Genomic DNA, 14834 nt, shown 5'->3' with positions numbered 1-14834 from the left:
ACTGTAGCAGAAACTGGTCCTTGTCTGGCGTCCTTGGAGATGGAAGTAAAGATTCGCGACACAACCTACAGCTCCGGCTATTTTTGGGCGTCTCTTCTTTTAGCGGAATCCAGGTGTGGTTGTAGACAATTATGTACGTATTGTCCGTATTCACTCAAGCTATATCGCACCGTTACCAGGGCCTTAATTGCATGAAAAGCATATAATAGTAAGGCTGAGATATGTTTAAGTTTGCCAATATTCAAGTCTTCCAAGATTTCAAGGCCATTTCATTGTCCTTTTGAGCTAGTATATAGGCCTGGGTCTTCCTTTGAGGGTCGCGCTTTATCAAATTCCCGAACCTCGTTAAAAACACGACTGATGTCGCGAAATTATTTCGAGGCACGCCGCGCCTGTTCAAGACGCAACAGCAACGATGGCGCCAAGAACGAGAGGGAATCAAGAGCCTCAGCGCGAGATAGACGATGAGAGGCCGACAGTCGCAGATTTACAGGGCGAAACACCATTTGCGCAACTTGCGAAAGAGCATTGGCTCAAGGCATCAAAGAAGGGAGCCAAGGTCAAAGTCAAGCCAGACGTCTTGAAATCTGAAATATGGGATGTGCTGGAACAGGAGAATTTCGCGTTCAAGTCACTTCTAATTCTGGAGAACCTGCGGATTCTAGAGAAGTACATTGACATGCTCTACTTGGTTATGCTTTGCTAATAGCTCTTATAGCTACCTTTGGCCAGGATACTCCGAGGATTCGTCCAATTTTCACGTCCTTCTTATCGTTTTGATCACGAATGTTAAAACACGGGAACATCTTCCAACATGGGGTGAGCACCCAGGCGCTATGGTAAATGACTTGCGCTGACAATATAGACATATTTACGGACAACCCTGCGGAATTCTCTACTCTTTTTCGCCGAATCCTCTCGATGACGCTGGATACTACATTATCTGCGACCATTCGAACCCATCTCCTTACCTTCATAATCAGTTCCTTTCAATCGTTGGATAGTGGTATAGTAAGGAAGGAGTGCGCTCCTTTGGTTTCGATTTCCATATGGCATAATCTCTCCAGCGACAAGAAGCGGGAGCAGAAGCTTGGCCAGAGCATTCAATTGAGGAAGGCTTGGAGAGCGGCAGGCAAGCGGTATGATGCCGCTGATGATTTGACTAAGCCTCGACTCCGTTTTGAAAGGTCTTGGCTGTTTACTCTTATTCTTGATTTCTTCAACCAGCTTTACAATGAGAAGGGCAAATCAGGTACGTATTGCATTGTAATAGAAAGGATCCAGCTGACTTGAACTGCAGAGAATATAAGATATTGCGAACGTTTCATCGAATTTTTGGCAGACCTTCAAAGTCAGTTGCCGACAAGAAGATACGTTAATACTCTCCTACAGGACTTACACACCCTTTCGGCTATCCGAATGTCTCCTGTCTTCAATGACGAGGATAATGGTCTCTTAAGGGACCTCTATGCACTCCTTAAGCACTATACTTATTTCTCAATCGACGATCACACTGGCATTCAACATAGCAGCACAGAAGCATATGAACGACACTGTGCAACACTTGCCACGTTACAACGTACAGCCCTCAAGCATTTCAAGGAGAAATTGACAATCTTGGCGTTATCAAACTATGCATCCATTGATAAACGTTCAGAGCTTGAAGGTCATTTGGAAACCCTCACAGATGCTGAAATTAGTGAGCTTTGTAGCTTGCTGGATTTGCGCACGTCATATCCAGCCTCGACGAAAGTCGTGGCAGATCGTCAATTTCTGACCGAGGTTTTGTTGTCAACGCATGAGAAGCGCAAGACGTTTCAAGAGACTGCACGTGATCTCAGCATCCTCCCCACGGAGCTCACATTGTTTGAGCCGGCATTGTTAAGAAATGATAGCTATGATGGTTCACAACCATTGGCTATTCCCAAGCTGAACTTACAGTATCTTGCAGTCGGAGACTTCCTATGGAGATCCTTCATCCTTCATCGCTGCGAATCGTTTTACGAGATTCGAAAGGACGTTGAGGATACCATAAAACGTATGCGGCCAATAGCCGGCCGTGCGGGTCAGACTGTCTTTGAAGGTGTATCCAAGATGGCATTGCCAATCACTAGTCTATCGTAAGTTTCTCATCGACGCACTTCATCAACACTGCTAACTTTAGATAAGTATATTGGAAACAGTTCCACCTCTCGTTGGAGATGACAAACCTGCAGCAGTTCGAGCCGAGATCGTGCTTGATGTTAGCCGTATGGCAGATAACATTCGACGTGAATGGGACTCCCTCCGGCCAGACGACGTAGTGTTCTTACTGGCCGTTCAGGCTAGTGATGACACAAAAATGATCACAAATGGCAGCACGACTCCTTCTGATGCAGAAAGGCTAGGCTTGAGATACCTGCGTGCTGCTGAAATCATTCAAGTTCAGGATGATAAGGGGCGCTCACTAAGGGACCAAGACGGCCATGCCAATGGGTACGGCCGCCCAAGGACGCGCAGATTGCAAGTCAAGCTAGATGCAGCTATGTTCAGAGATGATATGAACCGGGTAGCTAGTGGAAAGCCTGACATCTACGAGAGTATGAACGTCATCATCCGCAGAAGAGCCCGAGAGAACAACTTCAAACCGATTCTAGAATCAATCCGGAGTTTGACATTGTCAGATGTACCACTAGCTTCATGGCTTCACGAAGTGTTCCTAGGCTATGGTGACCCAGCTGGAGCTACCTATACGCACCTCGCAAATCAAATCGAGAAGATCGATTATCGGGATACGTTCCTGGACTGGCAGCATCTGATTGAGAGCTTACCGGGCAGAACAGTGGAACCGAGTGACGATGCAAATGGCAGCTTCGGGCCACCGTACGTATTACAATCGGTTTCGAAGCCTATTGAAGTTGCCCCAGCAAAGCCTTCAAAGAAACGGCGGCGTGATGCCGAGCCAACACCGCAGGTCCAACCGCAATCAATTCAAGTATCTACCTACAAGCCTCCAAGCACAGGACCATACAAAACGGACGCCCCGAAACTGAACCATGTCAGATTCACACCGAAACAAATTGAGGCCATTATATCTGGAACTCAGCCTGGGCTTACAGTAATTGTCGGACCTCCTGGGACGGGAAAGACCGATGTTGCAACACAAATTATTAACAATCTTTACCACAACTTCCCCAATCAGCGAACCCTCCTCATCGCACATAGTAATCAAGCGCTCAATCAACTCTTCCAGAAGATAGTGGCTTTGGATATCGATGAGCGCCATCTACTACGATTAGGCCATGGTGAGGAAGAACTAGACACAGAAGCCAATTTTAGCAAACATGGCAGAGTGGAATCTTTCCTTGAAAATCGAGATGGATATCTGAGAGAAGTTGATCGCCTTGCAGCAAATTTTAATGCTCCTGGTGCACATGGTAGTTCTGCAGAGACGGCAGGGTATTTCAACTCTGTCTACGTCGAACCCGCCTGGAAGAGATTCCATGAATTCTCAAAGTTACCAGAGGCCACTGCCGAACAGATCGTGGAAGCCTTTCCCTTCCACCAATATTTCGCCAATGCGCCTCAGCCTCTCTTCCCACCCAACGCTAGCAAGGACACCGTTCTTGATATTGCAAATGGTTGTTACCATCACGTCGCGAAGATTTTCACGGAGCTGGCGGATATTCGACCATTTGAGATACTACGACGTGATCGCGATAAAGCAAACTACCTCCTTACCAATGAAGCCCGAATCATTGCCATGACATCCACACATGCGGCAATGAGAAGGCGGGAAATAGCATCACTCGGCTTCCACTATGACAATGTTATCATGGAAGAGGCAGCTCAGATTACTGAAATTGAGAACTTCATCCCTCTTGCATTGCAAAACCCAAGGAACGGCAAGATGCCATTGCAACGCGTGGTTCTCTGTGGTGACCACTTCCAAAATTCGCCCGTTATACAAAACCTAGCTTTCCGCCAGTACGCCAACCTTGAGCAATCGCTATTTTCTCGTCTTGTCCGTCTTGGTGTTCCCACAATCCATCTTGATCAACAAGGTCGTGCTCGTCCCTCAATTGCAACTCTTTACTCTTGGCGTTACCAGAATTTAGGAGACTTGCCCCTCTTGTCCGACCTGCCCGAATTCCAGACTGCAAATGCCGGCTTCAAATACGATTACCAGTTCATCCAAGTACCCGATTATAAGGGTAAGGGAGAGTCAGAGCCTACACCGCATTTCATACAGAATTTAGGAGAAGCCGAGTATGCCGTTGCTATATACCAATACATGCGCCTCCTTGGCTACCCGGCATCGAAAATCACAATACTCGCTACCTATGCCGGCCAACGCGCTCTGATCAAAGATGTGCTCGCTCATAGGTGTTCCAAGAATCCTCTCTTTGGTCTTCCTAAGATTGTCGCCACTGTTGACAAATACCAGGGTGAACAGAATGACTGTGGGTCCTCTCTTCCTCCATTTTCAAATATATATTGACGTAAATCTAGATGTGATTCTCTCACTAACCCGTACCTCTCGCGTCGGCTATCTACGCGATATTAGGCGTCTCACGGTTGCATTATCCAGAGCTCGTCTAGGACTATATGTACTCGGACGGCGAGAAGTTTTTGAGTCTTGTTTCGAACTGCGTCAAGCTTTTGAAGTCCTTCTGAAGAGACCGGACAAGTTAATGCTCGTTACGGGAGAGCTGTGGCCCAGCAAACGAGTATTGAAGGAGGAAGAAGGCAAAGATGTGCCTGGGCAGACTCAGATGGAAAGTGTGGAACATCTGGGGCAGTATGTCTACGAAATGACGAATGCTAAAGTACAGCAATTGAGGGCGGAGAGGGGTCTGCCGGAAACCGAACTGGTGGTGCCTGTACAGGATGCGGATACGGAGCTTGTGGCTGTTGACGAGGAAGACGACGACCTTCAGGAGGAATTAGAAGAGGGGTTCGAAGCCGAAGAGAATTAACGAATGAATGCTTGGGAACAATCACATGGCTTGGCGTTTGTAGGATAGTTTGTGGGCATACCCTAAGAGGTGTATATGTAGTGTATAAATTTTCTGGCACCTTGCTAAGTCTTGCCTTATCAAGATTCGTGCCCCAACCCACTTCTTTCCTTTCCTCCCGAACATAGTCTTCTTGTCCATTGCAACTTGCAAGAACCAAGTATAAAGGCCTGTCAAAGTCTCCAGCGGGAAGATTAGCAGGGTTTGATAGGCTCAGCTAACTCGAAAACACTGTTATTGAAACGAGTAATTCATTACAAAAGAATAAAATGAGAAATAGAGCAAAATAAGATACGTTCTTGACTTTGGGACAATATATGATAGCTAATTGCACAACAGTCTCTCTATTTCATTAACAGCAATACTTCAATTCTCTAAATCCACTAATTACATTCCAAGGAAAGGCTGTATCAGGTACTTCGAAAGTCTCCGGCGAAGTTGTATGAAGATGAGGTTAGTCTAGGGCCCCGGGACGAACCGAACCCCCTACTTCAACAAATAATAATGATAATTTGCCAAGATCCCACGATCTACATTCCAAAGAGGGATCAGAATAGACACAAAAGAGATCTGCATTAGAAGTGCCTCTTAACCAGAAGGTCAAGCCCAAATTATGCCTGAGGCATAGACATGCTGGTAGTGGATCTATCAGTTGGCCGGGGAAATGTTGACATCGTGTCCTGCGTCCTCGATCCTGAACCAGGTGAAGAGAAACCACCTGGAAGTTCCTACCTTGAGACTTGCCTGTGTACTGAATGGACTCCAGGCCTAATCATGGGTCACTCCTTCCCCAAGATCGATCCAATTGAAATTCATATTCTATAATATGATCCGCAGACGGCACCGGAAATCTATTGCAGATTTGGCTTCAAAGCATTAACAGATATAAACTGCCAAAGATGACTGGTGCTGGACATAATCTGTTTCGGCGCTGCGTACATCGTGCAGCTTCATCCTCATTCTCTTTCCCTCTATCTTCAAAGTCACTACACGTGAAGCCAAAGGTTCTTTTAGTCTCTTTTTCTGGCAAAACAACAACTCCCTGGCCTGTGATGCAATCACCATCCAATGACCGTAAGTTCGCCTTGAAGGATATAGCTAGCATTCTTCTAGAACTATCTCACTGGGTCACTGACGAGCATTATTAGCCCTCTATCCGTACGCATATACCAGTGGCAGATGGCTGCATCGCGACAAGGAACAGCGTACCTCAAGGTACATCGACTTCAACTTCGACAGACTATGTAACAAGGTATTAGCCCTGTGCCCTGAGGCAACCCATATCATCAGCTACGAGAAGGAAGAAGGGGGCTACAATAAAGTCTTTATATTCCTTCTAGACAATGGAAAACGAATTGTGGCACGGTTGCCTACTCGAGTTGCAGGCCCCTCCTCATTGACCACAAATTCCGAGGTCGCAACCATCACATATAGTGGGTCTTATATCTTGTCATTGAACCTCTCAGTCTAATTATTGACCTTGGTTATATTCTTATAGTAAAGGCTCGTACCACGATTCCTGTGCCTGACATTCTCGATTGGTCAGATGATTCTACCAACCCAATTGGAAGCGAATACATCATCATGCAACATGCCCAGGGCGTCCCGTTAAGAGAGCGCTGGCCTACGATGTCTGGAAGTCAGTATACTAAATGTGTCCAATCGATTTGTATGACAATGAAGCAACTGGCGACACTCGAATTTCCAGCTTATGGAAGCCTCTACTTTGCCAACGCTCCAATCGATTCTGCTTCGAAGATGGATTTTGTGGAAGGGTTCTGCATTGGACCTCACTGTGGGACTACTTATTGGGATTGCAAAGATGGTCAAACGCTTTCTGCACCCCATACAGGCCCGTGTATGTTGCCAGGACTCTTGAGATATTTCCTGATAACAAACGTCTAATGGGAAATTTACAGGGTCTGACCTTTCAGCTTATGCCTCTGGTCTTATTGACAATGGATACTCTCGACTTCCGGTCCCTGGCACTGAGAGCTCACGGCCGTCCTACTTTGGTACGGTCGAGGAGCACCAAAATTTGCTACGTTCAGCAAAGGAGGTGATGCGATGTCTAGCATTAGAACCGCACATCCGTAACGCCGCGGCCCCAACTTTGCTTCATGCAGATTTACACGCAAGAAACATATATGTTTCAAATGACGATCCCACAAAGGTTACTTGTCTCATCGACTGGCAATCAAGCTCTATCGAGCCAGCATTCATCTATGCACATGAGGTGCCAGACTTCGCAACCCCTCCCCACTCTTCATATTCCGAGGAATCGGAGGAGGAAACTCCCAGCCAAGTACCGAGCATGACTGAACAAGAAAAGAAACTTGAGAAAGTAGCTCGATTTTGTAGCCAGGCTTATGACATCTGCACGAAGGCATTCATTCCAAAATTGCGTGTAGCAAGATCGGTCGACCAACCCCTCGTACGGCCCTTCCAGTACTGCAATACGTCCTGGAGAGACAGTGCTCCAGCAGTCAGGCAAGAGTTTCTTGATCTAGCTAACCAATGGGAGAAGCTAGGCTTAACAGGTCGCTGCCCGTACAACCCTACCGCGGAGGAGCTTAGATTGCACCAGAAGGAATACAAGTCATTCCAACATGTGCAGGATCTGAAGCTGATGCTGATGGATTTGCTACACACCGACTCAGACGGTTGGGTACCCACCGAGCGCTGGGAAGAGGTAAGACATGCTCATAAAGAGGTGTTTGATATGGCGATAGAAACTGCTAGAGATGGCGAAGATGAGACCGAAGATGACCATCTGAGCGAGGAAGATGTAAGAGAACTATGGCCCTTTGATGGCCACAAGTGTAATTAGCGTCACGGCTAGGAAGGCACTGTATTCCCAAGTACAATATTGATTTGCTTCTGCGGTCTAGACCCGGCGTCATGTCAAGTGTTTTCACGATAGTATTAGTTTCAAGAGCACAAATGTAAAGAAAGGCCCATAGGCTTTCCACATAGATACTTGCGGAATTTTGAATTAACGTCTGAAGCAATCGTTGAATAATGAAAGGGGGTGTCTATGCTGGTTTTCAAGACTTTCGTAAAGACTGAAGTCTGACGGAAATGAAAAGGATGAAATGGGACAGCTACCACCACGAAAAAACTGGGACCCCGGAAGTCTAGAAGCTGTCATCCACCGGGTGCGTTCCGGCTCTCGAGCCACATAACGCCCGCTCGGCAGGTGTGGATCCTGGCGGCGACTGAGGGGCAACGCACGCGCGGGAGAGAACTGGAGCAGATATCATAAGATTCACAGTTGTTCTAGGGAAGAATAAGGATAGGCGTGGTAATAACTGCAGCCAATCTGAAGCAGTACCAGTTGGCCGGCCACGCGAAACTCGTGCGGGTTAATGCGACGTTATTACGGAGTATATGTGTGGCTGGTGTGGCGGCCCATTGTTCTGGTCGACGCACGAGCAGCCGGGCAGTGAGACTGTGAGGGTCACTAGGACAGGGGGTGTGTGATATTATTGCCCGCGCCTCGAGAGGAGACTCGAGCCGACGAGCGAGCGTTTGAGATGGTGGGCCCGAAGATAGACAAGGACAAGGGCGACGGAAAGACTGATAAAGAGGATCCAGGCACCCCTCAATCTCGCGGATATGTAGCCAGGTCCGTCTAGCCAGATGTGATGACTTCCACATGCCCGCTGTGTCGGTACGTACTAAGGTACTTGGCCAGAGTCATGAACATTGCATCAACGGCAGAGTAATCCCCAGCAAAACCTAGCTATTATGCATTTGGGCGTTTGAGGATTGTCAGGCTCAGGAGCGATACGAAGTAATCGAATGCACGAAGTGGGTACGGAAGGATCTCTTCCGAGTTCCAACTGGATGACAGCAAAAGACGTGACAGGAGATGGTAAATGGGGGACCCGGGGAGGTCACTACCCGTACTATAGTGGAGAGCAACTCAGTCCACAGACTCCATCTTGAGGGTGACAGCTAGGCCCAGTGACTGACTGGTAGCCGCTCGCTCCGTTGCGGGTACTGTAGATCTCATTGTGTGAATGGCATGCATAGCAACTCGAGGAAGCCAACACCATACATGCGGGCGGAAAAAGAACTCCAATTGCAAGGCGACAGTGCTCTGAAGAGGAGAGAAGAGTCTTGATGGCAGAGAGCAGAACGTGAGGGTGATTGATGCAAGTTACGGCAGGAGCCGCGGCTGGGTGCCTTTAGGCGTCTGATGGCGTCCGAGTATAAATTATAGCCTCACATTCCAGGTTGACACTGATTTCGAAGCGAGCTCCATGCTTTCAAGGGAGGCTCTCGTACCTGGCAGGTCCTGGCTATCTATATCCATTCACATGTTCTCACACACACCACCAAACATGTTGCTCGCAATGCCCTGGGGCAGAGCAAGATCTAAGCACCACGCAAGGGTCTACCAAAAAGCAAAGCGGCTCATGGTCATGATTCGTCTCGACGGCGCTGCAGAATCTGAGCGGCTACCCACAGGGCCACAGCCCGCCTCGATATTGCCTTGCCAGTCCCATTCCAAGGTACCGAGCTCACCTGGTCCGTCTGATCATTGAGAAGAAATCTTCAAAATTGTGACCATACCTGTGCCCAGTCTGTCTCAGCCTTACCAACGGATCACTAATTAGTTGTACGAAAGAATTCCAGTCACCGAGAGGTTGGAGAGTACTTGTTGCACTTACGCTCTAGAACAGGAGTGGTCTTTGCTAAGAGATGACAATGAAGAGCTACCCTTTTCGCTGCCGCACATGTCGTGCAGACTAATGCACTCCCAGGTAGACAGCTAACTTTTCAGCCCCTCTCGAAATGGATTCTTTGAGCCACAATCTCTGCATTAGATGGTGGAAAATAGCAGATCTACCGAGCTTTTGGCAATGTCTCTCCCAACAACCCCAGCATTGAGCAGCGGTAAGTTATCCATTCGCAAACGAATAAAACAAATATGCCGCCATCAAGTGGCCCTGAAAACAGCAAAAGGGAAGGGAAAGCTAGGAGAAAGGGAGGGAGAAAAGGCATTGTGCCAATCGACGAAAATCGACTAGTTGCGTCGAGCTTTTTCGCCGCATTCCCAAGTACGACTTGCGACTCGTACTTGGTACGTACCCGGAGTCACACTGTCACACATAGCACGGCAACTTGCTGCTCAAGTACACGGGGGTCCCGTCCCGGCGGACCGCCTGGGGGGGAGCCAAACAGGAGACGCAGGATAGATGCCTTGAGCCTTCTCCCGTGAGACAGTGGCCGGAGGGATGTTGGGTTTCCGGGAAATACAAAGGCATACAACACCTGTCGTAGATTCTTCTTTTCCGGGTTCATGGCCGTGGCGAGATGACAGGGCGTGAGGTACGTGCCCGGACGCACAGACATTTGCAGGCAAAGCCATGTTGGTGAAGTTGGCAGTGCGGACGTACCCCGTCCTGCAGACTGCAACGAAGAAGAATAGGAGCGGAGCACCTGATCCGATTCCGACAAGAGAACCGCAGGTATCACCGACCTCACCCATAACGCCCTATGCCTCCTCCGTGGGCTTGGAGATCCCTTTATTTACCTCTGGGCACTTGGGCGCACCGAAGAATGGGATGCCGGGTTACTCAAACAGCTTGCGGAGCGGCACACCTCTCTCCCCGGCCAAGAGCCTGCGCCATAATTTAATGACCGAGAAGCGCCTCAAGACCGGGGCACCTGTCCGGTGTTATCAACTACTTTGACAGCTGGTCTCGACCGGCATTCCTGAACAGATCCCGGCCGTCCTGAAACGACTGGCTGACTTCGGCTTGCAAACCCTACCCGCGGCCCCGCCCGCTCGAGGGAGGAAAAAAAGGACCGCTTCTAGCCTTTCCACCCGCCATTGCTGCAAGTCTGCAAGCTCTAGTCTCCTACCCCGTCAGACTAAGAGTTTGGCTACGGAGATAGAATGCCTTTCTTGTTGTGTGATATGCACTGTTCTGCATCATCAGAACATCTTCGAAGTGGCCTTCCTCCCTCATATTTTCACGAGCGACATAGACTTTGATAGGTCAAGATTCTAGGAGTGCTCGAGTCTACCTACAAAGCTGCGGGGATCAGCCATTGACCCAGCTTGCCAAGTCAGGGTCTTCTCCATGTCGTGTAAGCATTGCTTGCATCCCTCCTGTGGAGTCCCTCCCTATATTTCATTGGGTTGTCGATTCTCATCAACCAGTTATGGCAACGGTTATGCGTTGGCCCGCAAAATCAACCCACCCTCGATCTCCCCGCTTGCTCCCCTGTTTTACTCGCTTTGCCCTCTATCTGGCTTGGTTGGGACTCCATACACCTCGCGAACTGCAAAGGCCTGTTCGTTCTCACCTGTTTTCTGTTGGTCCACTGTTGCTGCTTCATCTGAGTATCGGATGATTGCGTCGGCATTAGGTCCCTATATCCCAGTCACACAGTAAGATACCCAGCATCCTGCAAAGCTCTCGATATAGTACTATCCAGCATTGCAGCTTCCTCGCCATTTGTCCATCTACACCACAGCCACAAGGCCATCCTATTCGGCACTAGCCGTTAAGCCGAAGGCTCACAGTAGCTATTAGTTTGCTCTGTAGCTAATCCTTCTTTTCATTTCGACTGTTCTCAACCTTTGGGACTCGTTCGAGCTACTCTCATCTATCATTTTGACCGTGCGTAGCTTGTCACTCTGACCTGAAGCTCCACAAGCTAAATTCTAGCCGCAACCGTGCAGTCCCTGTACTCGTCTTCCTCGGCATCGAGAATTCTCCGCCTGTGGATAGAGAGTCTAACCACTTACTAATGGTCCTCCTGTCCTATACTTCCCTAGGTAGAAAAGGTTGACGACTACAGCGCGCTTGTCGGGCCCGTTGATCTTGTTATGGTGATCATATTCCTAGGATCATATCAAGGACCCTCAATCTTGCAGCTTATCCTCCGTCGCTCATCGACTGAACAAGGAGAGCAGGGCAATAAACCCGGTGCGACTTCGTAGTATCCTCAGCTTTCTAGAACTGGACGCAGCACATCATAGAGCCAACAGGCAATTCGTCATTCATTTGGACGACACAGGACGGTCACTACAACGGCTCACGCTACTGCGCATACTTGGTATACTGTTACTTTGTTTTCACACTTGAGCGTGAAGTTCCACTTTCGAATGTCTCGCAACAATCTGGGGAAGCATATACACGTTCTGAAGCACGCCCAAGCTCATAAGGTCTCGCAGTGTGACCGATACCGAGAATTGGGCAACTAGGAATCTTACCTGTTGAAGGTTGATTCACAGTTCCAAAGCGCCTCTTTCCACTCCCCGGACAGTGTAGGAGGGGCCTTCCACCATATCCGACTTCTTTCTCGACAGGCTGGCCGAAATATTTCACAACCGACAAAGTATAAGCCTGTTTTCAATAGGCCATATGTTTTCTTCTGGTCGATGACCAGTCTCTGTCCTTAGTGGCCCTCACTTTCGTTCATTCCACGGCTTCATACGAGTCCTTCGCTCTCCTCCATCTCGACGCTACATCAAGGCCCGCGCCAGTCGGAAGATAGGACTAGCTTTCAAAATTCCTTGCACCAGAAGAAAATACAACTCTCAATGCTTGTCACACGGCAATGTGATATTGGACGGAACACTTGGTCTCCTAGCAAGCTCGAGGCCATCTATCAAAACGCCGCGTCCTCACGCATGTCGAACTTCGGGCCACCGCCAACGCAGCCGGACTGGCGAGAACAGTATTCTTCGTTTCCTCTTCCTGGGGAGACTGGTTTAGTCCAGCCTCCATTTGAGCAACCAACAAGCTTGAATGTATTTGATGGCAACCAGAGCCAGCAACAAGTCAATGGAGCGCCCCAATTAGAACAACGGCATAGTCTCGGTCCTATACGAAAAGATCCACAACCCCCGGCTATCATTGAACAGCCAGATTCTGTACCAATTGACGGTGGTAACCAGTTAAACAATTCAATACGCAATGCATCCTTGGCCTCCATAGAGTCAACAGCACTTTCTCTGGATTCTCTCGGATCGAGTCCACTCAGTTCTACATCTGCTGCACCCCCTCAACAAGGAACAATAGCGAACAACAAAGGAATAGAAAGCAATGTCGAGCCTAAAGACGAGGAGGATGATGAGGAGGGTGATGATGAAATGGTCGATTCAGGAGAAGGGGGTACCGCGCCGCAGACTGCGGCAGAACGTCAAGCAGAACGCAGGAAGATGAAGCGTTTCCGGTATGATTTCCCTAACACTACTTATTAGCCTTGTGTACTCTAAGACTGATAATTGCCCAGCCTCACACACCAACAAACTCGATTTTTAATGAGCGAATTCGCAAAACAGGCGCATCCTGATGCCGCACACAGAGAACGACTCTCTCGGGAAATCCCAGGCCTAAGCCCTAGGCAAGTCCAGGTTTGGTTTCAAAACCGGTGAGTGAACCGATTCTCAATGTTCGAATAATATCGTTGACTGATTCTAGGCGTGCAAAAACAAAGCGTCTTACAGCGGATGACCGGGAACGTATAATCAAAATGAGGGCTGTACCAGATGGTTTCGACAATGTTCAGGCTTTACACTCACCTTACGGAGCCGTTCACGGCATTGGCGCTACTATGCAGTCGCCGGTTGATTTTGTTCCCCAATACACGGACCATATGATGCGCCCTTTGATAGTTGACACCATGCGAAGGAACGAACAGGAGGAGCACATTTCACCAACTGGTCTCAGCCCGGCATTTGGACACGTTGGGTTCTCTCCAGGGGGACCAATGGGCTCTTCTGACGTACATTCTTCACCTTTGGCATTGAATTCAACAGATCGCTACTACCCAAGTCACCTCTCCAACCCAAGGAGTGCTGGACCCCGGAGCTCAAACCCATTTGATCGACAAAATAGCTATCAGACTCTTTCTCATTCTCGGCAGCATGCTCGGCCGTTACAACCCTTACAAATCCGAGATACTATGCAGAGGTCGCGATCTGAATCAATCCAGTCTCCTTTAAGGTCAAGTATGTCTTGGAAAGGAGAAACCCTAGGCTACGCTCATTACCAAACGGGACAGCCTAGTCCGCAATTGAGTAAACAACCACAGTCTGCCTATCAGCCTGACCAAAGTGGTACCACTACTGTCATTGTAAACCAGAACGACGGCAACACGTACTCAAGTTCGTCTTAAGTTCCCAAAATCATTCAGACCCCTGATGAGGATTACGCCGGCTAACTTCTCACATAGATGCGAATGTTCAGGGCTCACCCACACACATGACATATTCTCCAGCACAAGGTCCCTCTGCCTTGCAGCAATCCTCACCATCTGCAATGTCTAGGCTCAGAAACTCCTCATCAGAATTCCCTTCAGGTCTTGATCTCAGGAACCAGTATCGAATATTTCCGCCTCAACATAATTCATCACATGGTGTACCGCCAACACCAAGAAGTGGGTCATTTTCTAGCACTTTTGCTGATGGCTATGCCTGTACGCCATTAACGGTGCCTGTTGGCTACTCACTACCACGAACTCCAGTCGATGGCGGGCAAGAGTCTAGAGACGTCAACATTCCACAGTTGGGGGCACCGATGGCGCCACCGCAAGATTTTCAAAATATTTATACTTCGACTCTCAGTCCTGCGAGGGTACAACAAGGAGATAGAGATTTCGGTAATCGAGGGCAGAATATCCAGGATCCCGCAAGCCAAGGACGAGTTCATCCAGGAGATCAGCAACAGCAGCAAGCGCGGAATAATGAGGACGTATCCTACCTACGGCCGATTGAGTACGAGTCAGGACAAGAACGAAGAAGGAGTTTTGCAATGCCGGGGACCTTTGAACATCCTTAGACATCATCTGGGCAACGGGAGGAATATT

At 48.7% G+C, this 14834-nt stretch overlaps 3 protein-coding genes across 3 annotated transcripts; all 3 read left to right on the top strand.

Moving 5' to 3' along the window:
* Positions 1–410: 410 nt before the first annotated feature.
* On the top strand, positions 411–5098 carry M430DRAFT_61128 (hypothetical protein). The gene is made up of 6 exons (XM_024868900.1): positions 411–669; positions 719–819; positions 866–1252; positions 1301–2120; positions 2170–4442; positions 4492–5098. Exons 1-6 carry the CDS (start codon positions 416–418, stop codon positions 4956–4958), a joined length of 4302 nt encoding a protein of 1433 aa, XP_024717903.1. The 5' UTR covers positions 411–415; the 3' UTR covers positions 4959–5098.
* Positions 5099–5828: 730 nt separating this feature from the next.
* On the top strand, positions 5829–7895 carry M430DRAFT_69181 (hypothetical protein). The gene is made up of 4 exons (XM_024869409.1): positions 5829–6071; positions 6146–6430; positions 6496–6855; positions 6917–7895. The coding sequence occupies exons 1-4, from the start codon at positions 5897–5899 to the stop codon at positions 7825–7827; spliced, it is 1731 nt and encodes a 576-aa protein (XP_024717902.1). The 5' UTR covers positions 5829–5896; the 3' UTR covers positions 7828–7895.
* A 4759-nt stretch (positions 7896–12654) lies between these two features.
* M430DRAFT_107816 (hypothetical protein) lies at positions 12655–14806 on the top strand (the record flags this gene model as incomplete). The annotated part of the gene is made up of 4 exons (XM_024861179.1): positions 12655–13199; positions 13260–13397; positions 13448–14133; positions 14202–14806. 4 exons carry the CDS (start codon positions 12655–12657, stop codon positions 14804–14806), a joined length of 1974 nt encoding a protein of 657 aa, XP_024717901.1.
* Between the last annotated feature and the right edge of the window lie 28 nt (positions 14807–14834).

The sequence above is a fragment of the Amorphotheca resinae genome (genome assembly GCF_003019875.1).
Source record: "Amorphotheca resinae ATCC 22711 unplaced genomic scaffold M430scaffold_11, whole genome shotgun sequence".
Lineage (NCBI taxonomy): Eukaryota > Fungi > Ascomycota > Leotiomycetes > Helotiales > Amorphothecaceae > Amorphotheca > Amorphotheca resinae.
The sequence above is the reverse complement of the archived record's forward strand: the minus strand, read 5'-3'. Positions and strand labels throughout refer to the sequence as shown.

Excerpts from the sequence above, each read along its gene's own strand:
- M430DRAFT_61128 (XM_024868900.1), top strand. The coding sequence starts at position 416 with ATGGCGCCAAGAACGAGAGGGAATCAAGAGCCTCAGCGCGAGATAGAC. Across the intron at positions 820-865 it reads GGAACATCTTCCAACATGGG|ACATATTTACGGACAACCCT; the intron begins GTGAGCACCCAG and ends CTGACAATATAG. Across the intron at positions 1,253-1,300 it reads CAATGAGAAGGGCAAATCAG|AGAATATAAGATATTGCGAA; the intron begins GTACGTATTGCA and ends CTTGAACTGCAG.
- M430DRAFT_69181 (XM_024869409.1), top strand. The coding sequence starts at position 5,897 with ATGACTGGTGCTGGACATAATCTGTTTCGGCGCTGCGTACATCGTGCA. Across the intron at positions 6,072-6,145 it reads GCAATCACCATCCAATGACC|CCCTCTATCCGTACGCATAT; the intron begins GTAAGTTCGCCT and ends GAGCATTATTAG. Across the intron at positions 6,856-6,916 it reads TGCACCCCATACAGGCCCGT|GGTCTGACCTTTCAGCTTAT; the intron begins GTATGTTGCCAG and ends GGAAATTTACAG.